General features: G+C 42.8%; 5 protein-coding genes across 8 annotated transcripts in view; 1 reads left to right on the forward strand and 4 right to left on the reverse strand.

Annotated features, from left to right (window-relative positions):
* The window catches only part of LOC125956376 (endophilin-B1), a 4,522-nt gene extending 1,022 nt beyond the window's left edge, over window positions 1–3,500 (reverse strand). Inside the window, exons 1-7 of one of the 4 annotated variants that reach the window (XM_049688170.1) lie at window positions 3,181–3,500; window positions 2,677–3,110; window positions 2,547–2,610; window positions 2,325–2,360; window positions 1,885–2,075; window positions 539–710; window positions 1–457 (exon numbers count right to left, since the gene is read on the reverse strand). The exon at window positions 1–457 is cut by the window's left edge and continues 1,022 nt beyond it. In XM_049688170.1, the coding sequence (XP_049544127.1) occupies window positions 344–457; window positions 539–710; window positions 1,885–2,075; window positions 2,325–2,360; window positions 2,547–2,610; window positions 2,677–3,110; window positions 3,181–3,258 (1,089 nt within the window). In that variant the 5' untranslated portion in view covers window positions 3,259–3,500 and the 3' untranslated portion in view covers window positions 1–343. The other 3 variants (XM_049688172.1, XM_049688171.1, XM_049688173.1) reach the window with 3 other exon arrangements.
* LOC125956375 (divergent protein kinase domain 2A) lies at window positions 3,498–10,979 on the forward strand. The gene is made up of 4 exons (XM_049688168.1): window positions 3,498–3,740; window positions 9,183–10,002; window positions 10,088–10,331; window positions 10,542–10,979. The coding sequence occupies exons 2-4, from the start codon at window positions 9,218–9,220 to the stop codon at window positions 10,752–10,754; spliced, it is 1,242 nt and encodes a 413-aa protein (XP_049544125.1). The 5' UTR covers window positions 3,498–3,740; window positions 9,183–9,217; the 3' UTR covers window positions 10,755–10,979.
* LOC125956374 (BTB/POZ domain-containing protein 2-like) lies at window positions 3,769–6,774 on the reverse strand. The gene is made up of 2 exons (XM_049688167.1): window positions 6,289–6,774; window positions 3,769–5,109 (listed from the first exon to the last, which is right to left on the reverse strand). The coding sequence occupies exons 1-2, from the start codon at window positions 6,298–6,300 to the stop codon at window positions 3,853–3,855; spliced, it is 1,269 nt and encodes a 422-aa protein (XP_049544124.1). The 5' UTR covers window positions 6,301–6,774; the 3' UTR covers window positions 3,769–3,852.
* LOC125955469 (SET domain-containing protein SmydA-8-like) lies at window positions 10,760–13,462 on the reverse strand. The gene is made up of 8 exons (XM_049686605.1): window positions 13,343–13,462; window positions 12,686–12,998; window positions 12,486–12,617; window positions 11,860–12,415; window positions 11,635–11,786; window positions 11,472–11,566; window positions 11,065–11,387; window positions 10,760–10,981 (listed from the first exon to the last, which is right to left on the reverse strand). The coding sequence occupies exons 2-8, from the start codon at window positions 12,739–12,741 to the stop codon at window positions 10,760–10,762; spliced, it is 1,536 nt and encodes a 511-aa protein (XP_049542562.1). The 5' UTR covers window positions 12,742–12,998; window positions 13,343–13,462.
* LOC125956373 (uncharacterized) overlaps window positions 13,182–15,000 on the reverse strand; it is a 10,330-nt gene continuing 8,511 nt past the window's right edge. The window contains exon 8 of the mRNA XM_049688166.1: window positions 13,182–15,000. This exon is cut by the window's right edge and continues 2,576 nt beyond it. The gene's annotated coding sequence lies outside the window, so the exon portion shown is untranslated.

A 15,000-nucleotide genomic window follows, 5' to 3' on the forward strand; every position in this document is an offset into this window, starting at 1 on the left:
GGCGGTTTCTAATATCGCGCAACTAATATAACTTCACACGGTTAAACATCAGATACGAAAGAATCCTGGCCATGTTTAGCTATAATTAGAGAAACTTGTGGCATTATGGATGAAAGATTACCGTTACTCATGGCTGAACCGTGTGTACGACAATTGTTTGCTAGAAGTGTTTAAACGCTTTTTCGACTCACGGCATTCGTGAACGTCTTTGCAACAGCTTACTATATTAATGTAACCATACAAGTAATGTTTAATATTTATATCCTGGCAAATTTTGGTGCAAAGCGAATCATTGATTCACCATTTATCTAACAAAAGATTGGCGCCAGCCAATCGCCCCTTCCTATTCATCATCCAACATTTCAAGGAACGCCTTGGGTACCAATCCTTTGAGCAAACCTTGCTTGCCGTTCATGTAGTCACTGTTCGGCGGATTGCATTCACAGACAAAGATCACCTACGGGAGAAAATAAGATCAAGCATAAACGTATAATTGAAGTTGCAATATAGAAAAGACCGGTTGCAACTTAAGACTTACCTCATTAGATGTGAGATTCAGTTCGGTACCGTCCTTAGCATCGTACGAACAGAGTACACGTGCCCGGTGATAACCGGCGTTGACTCCCAGCTCGATGTTGTTCATTCGATTAGTTAAGGTATCCTCTTCTTCATATCCCGCAACTGGTACATACGGTTGAGGGCCACCCAAACTACATTTGTAAAACACCCGAACGCGATATGGAATAATTCAGAATCGGATAACCGTGAAAAACAAATCCAATACAATCAGTCACACCGGCGCCGTATCGATCAATCGTTTTGTACCGTAGGAGACAAAAAATTAGAGCGATAACAAAAGACAGCCACACAACAGGCAACTGCGACGATCCTAAACAAATAGGATACCCGACTATCTCTCGTGTTAGTTTTTGTAAGCATTAACATCTAACGGATGTGATCCACTAAAAAGCGTTTGAAACAATAATGAAAATGCACCTATCCTCTATTACAAACTGAATGGCGACGATGCTAGTGAACTACATTCGTTTCGACTAGACAGACTTAATAACGAATCAACCGTTTCAATGCACGCATTGATTTAATCTAACGGCAACTATCCTAGCTACTGCACATTTATCAAGAAAATGTAGGGTTTTACATGTTAAGCACCGATTTACAACAATTAAACTACAAACAAAGAAAACGTTTTGAAAGCGCTGACTACAATACAGAATCACGTAAACTGAAGAGAAATGATATAGTACATTTGTGGAGGATGCAACTCTAACTGAGCCTAAAGGACGGACACATCGTTTGGATCACTTTCGGCCACCAACGCAGCAATGATACTGTCGTCAATGATCGAAAAAGTCTCTGGTGCCGAGGAAGACGCGATCGAACATGCTTTTGTCCTTCCCGAGGAACAAGCCGGATGCAGTGTAATCGTCTGTTGATAATGTTGTGAGCTGTCTAGTGTCTGGGATTTGCTTAGGTAGGGGGGCCCACAAGCTAGATCAATATCTTCACTATTCACTCGCAACCTTGGCGTTGGAGGGCGCATGCTGAGATAGATCGGTTTTACATGTTTATATCAATTACAAGATTCAAGAGCAGCCCGAAAGAAAAGAGAAGAGAGATAGAGAGATAGTGATAGAGACAGAAACAGGATAGCAAGGGATAGAAAGAACAAATCGACCATAACGGGGTTTTGCAAACGATGAGTTAATGACAAATAATTGTTGGATCAAAAGATGAGATGTTCACTTTAAACAGAAGCTCAACAGAACGTACCTATCCTAACGATCATATTCAAAATGGTATGGTATCCCTTAATTGTTCCAACAGATTATATGATACGGGATGCATCGAACACTCTACACTTACCTAACCAATTCTCGTTGCAAATCGGACATAATTTTGTTGCACTGGCCATAGTAGCGAACCTGTGCCTCGACTAGTGAATGAAGGTGGCGCAAGTGTGTTGCTTGGGTGGTGCTGATTCCTTCCAGCAGCAGTTTGGTGATTTCCGCCTGTCTATCGAACTCGGACTGTGCTACCCGAAGGTCGCGTTCCGCCTGCAATGTGAAAAGACAAAATTACAATCGATTTCTATACTTGATCGAGCTGATCTGAAATATAGCTGATAGCTATTCTAGTAAGGATGATTCTTTTAAGGATGTCGATTCGCATGCCGTTTGTGGGATTATGTGAACCAAAACAAATCAACTATAAGCGACGCAACAATCAAATCAAGAAATCTATTACAATATGAGCCGTTTTGCTACCGGTTACTAGGTCGATATTCGATTAAAGGGCCACTGTACCTGTTCTAATGCCACTTCTGGCGATATTCCATCCTTCTATGCGTCGATGCATTGAAAATGTACGGAATAGTTAGTCTACTGCGCATTATTCCAGCTTAAGCATTACGTTTGCCAGTAGGCAAGGCTCAACAAAGTTAACGTAGTTGAAATGTGTGTACGTTTCTCTTCAGTCAACAACTATATAGAGATACATATTAATGTTTTAATGCAATCATTGCTTACCGTTTGCTGTCCGATCATGCTTCGAGCTTTCCGAGCGCGGTTTTTGCAGGCATCAAGATCGAGTCTATAGAAACAGAAATCGAATTAGTGACCTTAACAGTTGTTCAAAATGGTCAACTGATTGTCTTACCGCTTGCTTTCCAGGATGCCTTTCTCCTTGGTGATGGTTTTCATTTCGCCATCGAGGAACTTTTTAAGCGGCTGAATAAAGCACATTCCGGCTGAACCAATGAAGTCACGCTCACAAGAACCGAGTTTCTGCTGCGCTTGTCCAACCTTGATCAAAGCACTGCCGTATGGACCGTCTTGGCCGAACTCCCCGCCAGCCTCGATCATGTCCAGGCCCAGGTACTCAAGGTTGCTGAGTCGTTTGGGTTTCTGCTTTTCTATTTTCTCGAAAATGAAATCCTCTACTCGATTTGCCGGATTCGGCACAATTGCCGCTTCTGTGTCTCGTACTATTTTCTCCGTCCACAGTTTAGCAGAATCCGACCGCTCGCTCAAGTGTTCAAATCGGGCATCCATTTCGGTTTTCTCCGACGTTCCGAGTTTCTCTTCCGTGAGCTTCAACAAAAGGATGTTGTAGAATAATTCGATGCAAATTGTAATCCAATGACAGGTTATCGGCAATTACCTGTACTACTCGGGAGAGCGTGGATCCCGCGCCTTTCACGAACTTTTTCACATCAAAATCCGGCATTTTGATATTCATCTTTAGACTTTCGTGGATTGATCGGAGGAAGATCAAGGAAGCAAACTAACGGTGGCTTCCCAGAATCAAATGGTTACCTAATTCAACACCAAACTGAGCAATCTTACAACATAACCATTCACGGGAAAACACTTAACTTTAGGAGAAAACGCAATTTTTGTTGTTACAAACTCCTTTGTTATTTGCTGTTCTGAATTTTTATTGATTTTCACCCCTCATAACCACTTCCCTTGCAATCTCGACTGAACCGTTTGACAACAAGTACACAAGATAGCCGGTTAATGTTTAACCGGACAGTTTTCTGGGCCTGCTTTTTGTGAACAGGTTATGTGGGGACTTGAACGCTCGTTTATACGCCCACGTTCGCCACTGAAATATCCAGAACCGGTTCAGAACCGATTACTACTGTGAAGGAAAAAGCGTTTATTTTTGTTAAAGAATTAACGATTCTTCATTTAGTTGGTGATATAAATCTAAAAAAGGTAAGTTCATAGAATCATTAAAACGACATTATGAGTATCAGACGAGAAGGGATGGGTATTTATTCCAAGAAAAAGAAAATCCAGATCTGAGAGATCAGCACCCCGGCACATCTTACTTGTAAAGATCACACACGATTCCATTCAAAACGCTGCCGCTTGAATGAATATACATGTTTTCGTTAAAGTTCACCAGCAACTGCTTGCGCTTCCCGTACGACGATAGTATACCGCGAGGATACTCGTATCCTATGCTGCTAGCGTCCCACTTCAGCCACACCAGGTAAACCACATCCGGAAAGAGGACGATTTGCTCGGACAGACTCACTTGCAGGCTTCCATTAAACGCTACATCACAGATAACATGTTCCTTCTGATAAATGGTTTGTCGATTGTTGCTACAGTTGGTGGAAATCTCTACGGACAGCTTTTCCGTGTAGGTTTCTTGTCTCACATCAAACACGTTGAGCTGCGGCAACAGACGGCTATTTATGCAAAGTGACTTCAGGACTATGAAACGATTGCTGCTAATATTAACCTCGTACTCCATCTCGTCGCCAATGATCAGCGGGCGGACAGCCTTATAGTGTGTACGCTGAATTGGTATCCAACCACATTTATCACCGGCAATTGGTTTAAAGTAGGTAAAACTGCAGCCGACGATAGTATCTTTGAGCGAGTCGGGCAGCTCAATGTCTTGCAGAACCGTTTTAATGCTATCTCTGCTGATTTCGAGCCGGTTTTGCTCACACTCCGTGATGCACCAGGCACGCACTAGGCAGATAATATTATCTTTCACTTCATATTTATCCTCCAAGATCAGATCGACACAGTCCTTCGAGAGATGGTGATTGCTTTCGAGTATGATGTTACTGAGGCTCACGCCGGACGATAGAAAATGCCGCACCACGCACATGCACGAGTAAATAATATCGTCCAGATTCATACGGTAGGCAATGTCCAGTATTTTCAGCACATTATTTGGTTTGATGTTCTTGCCGAAGTAGTTGACGCATTGCTTGTGCAGACTGTTGATCATATACTTTTCGGCACAGTAGTACAGCTCAAGCAGCTCTTCGATGTTCTGCATGTTTCCGAAATCGATAGCACCGGCGTAGATATACTCGAGCATGCGCTCAAACACGCTCGGCTTAATGTCGGAAATGTTAACCGTCTGCTTCTCTGCTAGTGCCCCGTAAAACATCGCCTCGAATACGGGACTAGCGGCCGATAGAATCAGCTTATGACAATGGAAAATAGTATCGTCCACACGGAAGGAACAATCGACTAGATGATTGTTTTTACGCAGTTCATTGAACCGCTGGCCGTAATCGGATTCCTGGCCCTCATATGACGCATCGCTGGGTGATATCTGTGAACAAGAAGATGAAACATGATAATGTTGATAACTACTGTTGGTTGCAAAGCGATGCCTGATTTCATGAGAACAATTTAACATGGTACTCCTAACGATGATAAATCATCATCCAGTAAGGTACATGTATATGACCATAACTTGATAAGTTCGATCCCTTATCGTAGAAGAGTAGTCTTTATGATTTGTCAATCAATAGCTAACCATTGAATGGCAGTTATGCTCCTCATAACTCTGGCAATTAAACGAGGATTGACAAATAGATTTCAAGTTACTACTAGAGGATATTGTGGTCTACTCTTGGAAGCATCACACAACAAATCACGAAACAATCGTGTTAAACGGTACTTATAGCGGCTTCTTGAGAGATAAGAAAAAGACAAGGACTTGCTGCTACCTGATGACGGTTATTGATAGAACAGCACTTCCACCGCATGCCGTCGCGATAACCTTTTTTTATAGACAAAACATAATGGTTCCAAAATTCATTGAATGAATCATTAAACTCTTTGTTCCGAATGGCTTTTCCCGACCAACCGTTATCTATCTTTGTTTCAGCTTCGAATGTTTAGCCGTGCCTTTATCAATCAATAAAGGATACGATCTTTGCATCCGAAATTATCGCATCCCGTCAAGCGGCCATCATATGTTCCGTTTGCTGATAGATTGTGCTCTACTAAAGCTGAGCGAAAGGTCATTGTCCAGGTATCGCGTATGGATGAAACCGCTTTTTTGGCTTTCACAAAGGACGGATGGACTGGTTTTTACCGCTGAACAGCGTCTCTCACCGTGGACGAGCCTCTGTTCACAAGCTCCTCCTAGCCTGCCTGGATCGGTCAGATGGTGGCTTTGCGGTTAAATCATCGCAATCGTGAAGCAGTACGGCAACCTCAAAAATCACTTCAGCGGAAGAAGAAGGAACGCTGGCAAGAAAAACCTGTGCGACTTGAACTTGAACTTGATTACACAAGCTGCTCTCAGACAACAGCAGCGAGTCAAGCCCTCCCTTGCCGAGACCATCTATGAAGACCGCCCAAGCGTGCTGATTCTCGTGCACGGTTCAGCAATTGCCGTGTGTTTAAGAAAACAATTTTGATTCTCATCCCAGTAGCCTTTTTGCTGTAATTACTTGCCAAGGGCGTTTGCTTTAGCGTTTGTTTGCAATCGATGGCTCACCTTCGGTTCCATTTTATGCTGCGCAGCAGACGCACTGTTGTAGTTCCTTTATAAGGTTGGATGATGAACACTCTTTGTGGAACCTGTCGGCTACCGAATACACCTGGTGGAGGGTCGAACGCCGCACAGAATCCCACTAGGTAGCAGGAACAAAACAGTTCACCGGGCAACACTATCCAGCAGAAACACAAACATTACGTAATATGCCCTTAGAATTCGCACTTTGACTTCTCGCTGCTCGGCCTTGGTCACGAGATGCGCTGATACCCCTTGAGATGGCTTTGTCCCCGGTGGATCAATAATTTTGCTGCTCGAAGTACACTTATGATTTTTCGGATTGAGCCCGTGATGTGGCGATCTGCACTGCTCTTATGATAAGTATATATCCTGTAGGATGATGGCACAACTGCTGTTAGAGAAGCTGCAGCGATCCGACCAACGTCGACCGTGGCTCGAAGACTAACCCAGAGAGTCTCTGGCTAGCATCAATTTGACCGCAGCCAAGCTGCGAGGGGTTCTTATTTTTATTTTTCCCCGCGGCACGCGTTAAATCGCTGTGTGAGTTCGCTAGAACGTTTCAGTGCATCTAGACGGTCATGAGAATGGCGAGAATGAGAATACATTCTTGTTATAAAGAGGGAATCTCTTTCTCGCTCTGGACGTTTCTCGATCTCGTTTAGACATACTTACAAAATGGCTGGGTATGGTTGAGACGAGAGGAGGGGGAGAAGTTACCTCCAGCAAACGAGGTTTCTTCTTTGGAGCGTCTGTCTTCCAGGTTAGGGGCGGCTCCAAACAGCGCCTGTACTTCAGGACAGGGGCGGCTGTCTCTCTCGGCCGCCTCCTCAAGGCTATCGACCAATGTCCCAAGTATGACGTCAAAATCATTCTTGGGAACTTCAACGCCAAAATCGGTAGGGATCCAGTGTACCGCCAATATACTGGACTTCACAGTCTACACGAGCACAGCAACGATAACGGTAGCAGGCTGATCAACTCCGCAATCGCGAATGACATGGTGATCGGAAGTACCAAATTTGTCATACTTTTGCCTGCGGCAACTAATTCACTCGAGAAATCTGTCGAGAAGGACGAAGGACTGTTTACAACGTATATAGTACCGGTGCTCACATAAGCCTCTGAGACTTGGACATTGTCCATAACGGACGAAGCCCTTCTATTCGCCTTCGAGAGGAGAGTTCTCAGAAGGATATTTGGCCCCGTGTGTGAGGAGGGACGATGGAGAAGCCGATACAACGCGGAGTTATATGCGTTGTATGACGATCTCACTGTCGCGCAGCGCATGAAACTCGCCCGGCTTCGGTGGGCTGGGCATGTCGTGAGAATGGCAGACGACGACCCAGCCTGTAAAGTCTTCTCAGGCCTTCCGAATAGCAGGACTACCGACTTGGAGGACGACGGCGCTCGATCGTGAGCGGTGGAGGAATCTTTTGTGGCAGACCAAGACCGCTCGTCGGTTGTAGCGCCGCATAACTAAAAATCAAACTATCTATGAAATAATGCAGTCTGCGTTTTCCTGTGCTGTCGTTTTTATCAACAAAAGAAGACGGTTGGTATTGTTTGACAGCGCTGCAGGCGGCAGCACGGAAAATTACTCATTAGCCGTGGCCACACGGGGCGAAAACCCTAGCGCAAACGAAAAAATTAATGCCAAAACGGTTTCGCTTAACCCTTACACGCTGTCAAACTTTTATACGTCCGCGGACTTTTTCGCTGAACCCTTGACGCTATCGAACGCTTTATTTACGAAAATGTAGGTTCTTTTCGTATTGTTTTTGCATTTTTAATATAAATATAACAGCAACAGCAACAAAATCGTTAAAAACTGCAAAATTTATTCGGAAATCAACTTCAGCGGCCAAAACACAGATGAAAACAATACGTTTGACATTTCGGCATAAATTTTCGGGGTTTTACGCCTGCCACACGAAGCGAAAACATTTTGGCATTAATGTGCAAATTTGCGCGCAAATTTTCGCTCCGTGTGGCAGCATCTATTTTCAAAACGAGAATTGCACAATTTCTCGCGATTCTCATGACCGTCTAGATGAGCTGTTAGAGCCGCTTCTCTCATGTCCATACACGGCAACGAGAACTCTCGACGAGAGATATCGCTATCAAACTACATACAAAAAATTTAAACAAACCAATTGTTTTGTGTCTTTCTTTTGTTTGCTCTCGCTGTCGTGTAGAGACTCGGTCAGATCTGCACTTTTAGCAGCTCAACGCGGTAGGGAGAATCTTCACGAACGTTACAGATAACGCACTATCGTATCAAAATCTATCGTATTAAAGTTGTGCTTTTAACGCAGAAAATGTTTGCCCTTTTTAAATGATTTAAATGATTAACATCATGTCGGAACACTGAAGCTGAGTTAATATTGCATGCTCGCGAGGTTGAAGTCCGACGCGGCCTTATTTGCACTGCCCGATGCAGTATCGTAAGGCGTTGGTGCTCTTATTTTTCATTATCAGCTGTTTTACTCTAGATTGCGTGGAGTCAATGTAAATAAACGAACGTTACATAACGAACGTTACGTTGTTCGTCGAACGGAATGGCTCTGTGAATGCGAATTGTTTCATGACTTCCTGTATGGCACAGGTTCTTCCCTTTTCTTTAGATAAAAATAAATAACTACGCATCTAGTGTCCTTCGCATGTAGCCTACGAGCCTTGGTAGTTACGGTGATGGAGGCGCCGGTAGATGAAGGCCTCACCATCATGCAGCACGCTAAATAGAGCTTTTGATGGGCGACGATCCTTTCATGGGCATGTTTTAGTATAACCCGACCATAATCGCTATCTTTTATGGATAATTTTTCCTTTTATACATCACCTTCATAAGCTAACAGTTATTTGTCCTTTGTTTTCAGCATTGTATGATAGCACTATTCCTACACCTGTTCAGATGTCTTCCAAAGTTTCTGTATATTATGCGTTTCTGTTTATGATCATTGTGTTGCGATACCAGCCCAGAGAATCCAGCGAAGGAAAAGGTCCACTTGAGAGTACTTGTGAATACGAAACACGCCAACTGTGCCCCGAATGTTTCAACAGACAATCTGGATGTTGGCATGCTGACCAACTGTTTGAAACGCAGCACGGAAGTTGGTTCAACAAAATTAATAACCTCATGCACGCGCACAGCACTACATTGGGCACGTTTCGTGGCACGGAACGTGCTGTTATGAAGACACTGAACCGACACAAAGCAGTTGAATCGTTGCAGCGTAATTTTTGTGATACGGTACTGCAAAAGATACCATCGACAGGGTCACCTGCTGTTTGCAGCTGGTTTTTGACGGGCAACTCGAAAGATAGTGCGATGTTTCTTAAGAATGATATCCTGGACACTAGACGTATCGAGGGCTGTATTTTCTGCCCAGCAAATGGTAACCGAGCTTCGTTACATCGTTTTCTACATGCCATCGACCTAGATCGGACAACAGAACTTTGGAAACTGCTCGCAGTTCGCACTAACGTTGAACCTCTATTATTGAAGCTAGCATCTAAGCACAAAGTTAGGATGCCGTTTCCAAAATTACTTTATTACTTTGGATTCTCATTCATCGAAAGCCACGACGGTGAACCATTGAGTAACTTTTACAACAGCCCGCTTCACTTACGCATGCTGATTGCACGTGAGCTTATAAAGGTTGCATTTATCACAACGGAAGGAATCGACGGATTTAGGTAACGCATTTTCGTTAACCCGCTACTTGCTAGACTTATGACTTAGGGTTCATAACTTTAATTTTGCATTTTAATGATTTTGTAGATTTATTCTCACGGATTTAAGTCCCGATAACATCGCTGTGAAGATCGAACAAGACCATGAAGCGATAGCCTTGTCCATTGTTGACCTGAACAATGTTATAGTGATAGACAGTCATGCGACCACATTTGAGACCGATCGACATCATGTGCATAGCAGAATAGAGTGCGATGGATGCTTTGCGTACTCCCAAAACGATGTTTGTAGTCATCGCACCAGTGACTTAAACTATTTCGCCATATGTCAGGTAAGAGAATTCTTCTGCACGCTTGAGTTGTGATACCATATGTAGAATATCGATGCGTGCATGAGCTATGATGAATTCATTTTTGTTTTATTTTGAAAAATGTCTCTTGCTTATGATGTCTTTTTCAACGAGAACACTTCAGTTGTCGAAGCTCTTCACAGCGATTGCTCGGTTCTCCAAATAGTTTTTTTTTGTTTCCATCTTTTCCAGTTGCTTCTAGAAAATCTTAATGGAAACACAGCTGCCGGGTTTCTGCACTATGATCAACAAATCTTACGAAATGAGTCAGATGAAAGTACATCACAAGTACGGCTGCTGCACACTTTTCTTCACGAATGTGTCTACTGTCAACCACCGTATTGTCGTGAGCGATCGGCGATTCTTGAGGACATACTGAATGTCTTGAATCAATGCTTATCTTGACAGCATTATTTAACAAATTTCTTGCCGTTGGCAGTCCGCTTACCCCTAAATTGGCGATCGGTTTTCTCGTCCTCCGCAAGTGCTTGTACATTTTGGATATATTCACGCAATTCCTTAAGCTCACACATAGCTTTCTTCGTGAGCTGACCTTCGGGTGTGGTGGGATGTTCGAACACAAGCATTCCGATCGCTTCCTTCAGAACACTCTCGGCCTTATGTAAATTTTCCTGGCGAGTAATAAAACGAAGGAATTCCAGTATAGTAGAGTAGGATTTTTCCATCATCTTTATCATCTCCTTGATCTCGTTACCTGCAATTCGGGAGTTTTAATTTCTCCTGTGCCATGGTTACGTCGCGATAGTTCCACTAGTGCTGCATGGTACTCATACAGTGCGATGCCGGTTAATCGCGAGATGCCAGGATCCAGAATACGGAGAATCTGCAACATTTCTTCGCACAATTCTAGTTTTCGTCGGAGCGCATTACGCGGCATGTTTTGAGGCTCATATGACATGCACATGCTACGCAGTTCTCCTGCCAAGTTCTGTTTAGCTTCCAATACCAGCGCGTGATGCGGATTGAGTGTTTTTGAATGCTTTCCAATCACCTTCTCTAGGTTACGAATATCCAGCGCTAAATGGGAGAAAAGAGTTAGTATTGACCATTCGCAATAGTTATAATCGCATTAAAACATAAAAACATAACATTTGATCTTACAGCAGCTGGAAACATCTTCCCGAGCCTCACACATAACATGATTCACATACTCGCGCTGCAACTGATGCCCACAGGAATTACATTCCCATCTTGGACTACGAAGGAGAAGTCGCACAAACTTACAATTGATATCTCAGCGAGTAAAAGGAGACAGCATACTTACGATTCGTCGTAGAATAAGCATAGACCATCGGCACATTCAGTACATTTGATCGAGCTAAGATGCGTCCCAAACTCCGTAGGATCCCGGCAACGTTCGCAAGTGCACACAAAGTACTTTCCTTTGCGTAGATGTGTCTGTCTCTCGAACGTGCTCTAGAAGAACGATAGAAATGTTGAAATTATCGATCATCCCTATTATTTCTAAGAACATCATCTATCTACTTACGAACAAAACCCTTGTATAATTGTAGTATAGTAGCTCGCCTGACATTATATTTACGGATGCGTACAATCGCAACTTCGACATTCCATCTACCGCAATCAGCGTGTTTGTTCGACAGTTGTGCGTCATGAGGGAGGTTTGGGGATAGAGGCCACGTGCCAGATTGTTCATCTGCACGCCCTGACTATCCATGTTGCCCCGAATTTCGAATGTATTCACATCCAGCACACCACAGATGCGTTGCAGCAGATCCGCATTTACGATCAGATCGTCCATCGTGCGAAACGCATCCTCATGCAGCATTGGCTGCACTACATACTGCTCGTGAATGTCCCAGATTTCCGTACCCCTACGACTCTCGCAGTGGGACTCCATGGCCATGAGTTGGTCCCACTTAGCTCTATCGCGGCGGTACAGCAGTAGACACCGCACGGGTGTGACGATGTTGAAGTGATCAAACAGAAAGTTTTTGCCTAAGCTAGTCGATCGTTCATAAAATTCGCACTCCACTTGATCGTGCTGCTGACAGTCTCTGCACAACGGTGCCTTGTGGCACTTTCTACGCCAATCAAAATAACATTTCATTAAGTGGGTTTTAACATTCATATCAACGATTTACAGCAACTCACTTGCATGTTCGACTGGCTGCTCGTAAGCAATTTAGGCAACTGATGTCCGCATCCCAATACGGTCCAATGACGATCGGTTCTTCTGCTAGTATCAACTCGCCAGCTTTGATGTTACGCTTAGCGACAAGAAATCTAAAATATGATCGGAAACAATAAATGATTTCCAAATCTGAATGGTAGATGTAATCAATCTCACGTACCTGCCGAGATCATCATTTTTCTGTATCGCGCACAATTCCTCAAAATGGCTATCCATACTTGTTCGGACGATGAACCGACTGAAACTGGCGGCACTAGGGTGGCCCAGATCGTCTCGCGTAATCGCGCATTGGTTAGATAAGTGTACACAGGACGGCGAGATCAGTTTCAAGTGCAGATATCTTGGTGCGCAGACTTGTCTGCGAATTTTCCGAGGGGGCTGCGTTCGCACGTGTTGCGTCTGCGCACCAAGCCAACTTGGCAATTTTACACAACTTCCAATCGGTTACCCGGCAACGGCTCTAGGACCAGCTTCTATGTGAGATATAATTAGAACAAACCAATAAAACATGGCCTAGGCCAAAACAACGCTCAATCTTGCAACGTAATGGACTATCGGATGCCAGGGAAAATGCCAGGGATTGCCGCCAGTGACAATCATCTGTTGTTCAGGGTCCGAAAATTTCGCTTGCTCATAGGAACTTGATGTGATCTTCCCTTTAGCTTTAAAGTTTCCAATAGGTTTTGAGAAGTTAGGTGTCTCCCATAGACTTTCACAACTGTAAATAATTACTACATAAGGTGTTGCATTTTTGTTCAGTGTTTTGTTGATTTTCATTTATTTTGATATCACACCCTTGTTCTACGCTCCAGCTCACCCTTTCGTCCACTTCAGCCCGACTTTTCTAGTATTTCACTCACTCACTTCTTTCGCGCTAAATACGTTGATTCATTACGACTTGTGCAACGAGAAACATACAGCAGTTGTTTGTTTTTAGCATTCCGGTTTTATGTGTTCAATATTTAAAAATATGCTCTAGTTACGTGTAACAAATTTAAGGATTAAAATTCTTCTTTTAGACCTGTTTGGGAACAGAACGGTTCTTCTGCCATTGCTCTACCCCGAGCGGGGGCCTTCTTGGTTGTGCCAAAAGCCATGCGTATCAACAAAAGCTCCAACAAATTATGACCAAGGTATCACAATATATGAAGCACGAAAAGGATGAAAGGAATAGAGAAAAAGAGTTTTCTTTTATGGTTGTGTTTTTTGAAATTCTTTGTGAGTCCTTTTGTTCATTTGGAAATGAATCGAAATTCCTTCTTCTAATATATTTTTTTCTATTTTTGAAATGATGTTTGTGCAAAGCCCCTACTCCTGAGCTGAGAAAACAAGTTTTGATAAATTGTCCTCAATTTGTGTTAAATAATGATATTAAAAAAAAACCATGCGGGAAGGCCTTTTGTTGGGAATTTCATTGATTAACAATCTGATATACCAGTATCTATGAAACGAATGGGTTACCCTAGCTTAATTCCGAAAGCAAAAGAACAAAGGGGGAACAATATCTAGCATATGTTCGTTATTTATCGCGACGGAAAGTGTTGTTTATCTAACAAGATGATGTTGAAATATAATCATGTGAAAAACTAATCGCAACAGTAAAATAAAAATGTAGCAACCGGTTATTAAAAAAGCACGCTAATGTCATAAATTTTAGCGTTTGTGTTTTAACGTTCTTTATATGCGAATCCCGAACCTCATTTCATGTGTTTGTTTTTTACAATTTCTATTCAACTCTTAGTTTTGTATTTTCACATGAACACTACCATGCTATTCATGTTTAATTTAGCAATTCTGTACAATGTTGCTCTACTATTCTTTCTATACGTACATCTAGGCTACTTTTTCATTGGTCGCGGATAGGGCGCGGGTTGGATACTGGATATCTATAACGATTGTTGATTTATAAAATACGCCAACCTAGCATCATGGCATTGTCTGGTTTTGTTCAGTTGCGATTAATCACTCTTTTCTCAAAGGTAAAAAAGATGCACTATTTCTAGAAAAAGGTAGCTTCTTTTCCATGACCCCCTAAGTAATTTCCCATTTGAGTGTGGTGTTTCGGTTTTTGGGCCATCGTAAGTTGCGCGCCACGTCCAAATGGATTTTCCAATGTTGCTTTATAGACCATTTTATTTGTGTTTCATGTTTTTGTGCTGGTTGTTTGTTTCAAAATTTTGATTTTTCTTCTTTCCTTTCTCAAGCAACAGTGTTACACCGTTACTTGCGGTTGAATGCGGAAGAAAGTGTAGAACACTTTTGGAATAAATGATTCATGCTACGATCAACATGAGATTTCTGTTTTCTTTAGGCATTTCATGTGTTAGCTCTCATTTACCGCAATCAGCCACTATCGAGTCACGCTTTTTCCAAAGTGGTGAAATATAAAGAATTCATTATTCTTTCATTAGCTTGATCAACTCTGACAACATTCCCTATTGGTTCTACTGCTATTTTTTTTTGTAGGTTTTTGTT

The sequence above is a fragment of the Anopheles darlingi genome, chromosome 3 (assembly GCF_943734745.1).
Source record: "Anopheles darlingi chromosome 3, idAnoDarlMG_H_01, whole genome shotgun sequence".
In the NCBI taxonomy this organism is placed as follows: Eukaryota; Metazoa; Arthropoda; class Insecta; order Diptera; family Culicidae; genus Anopheles; species Anopheles darlingi.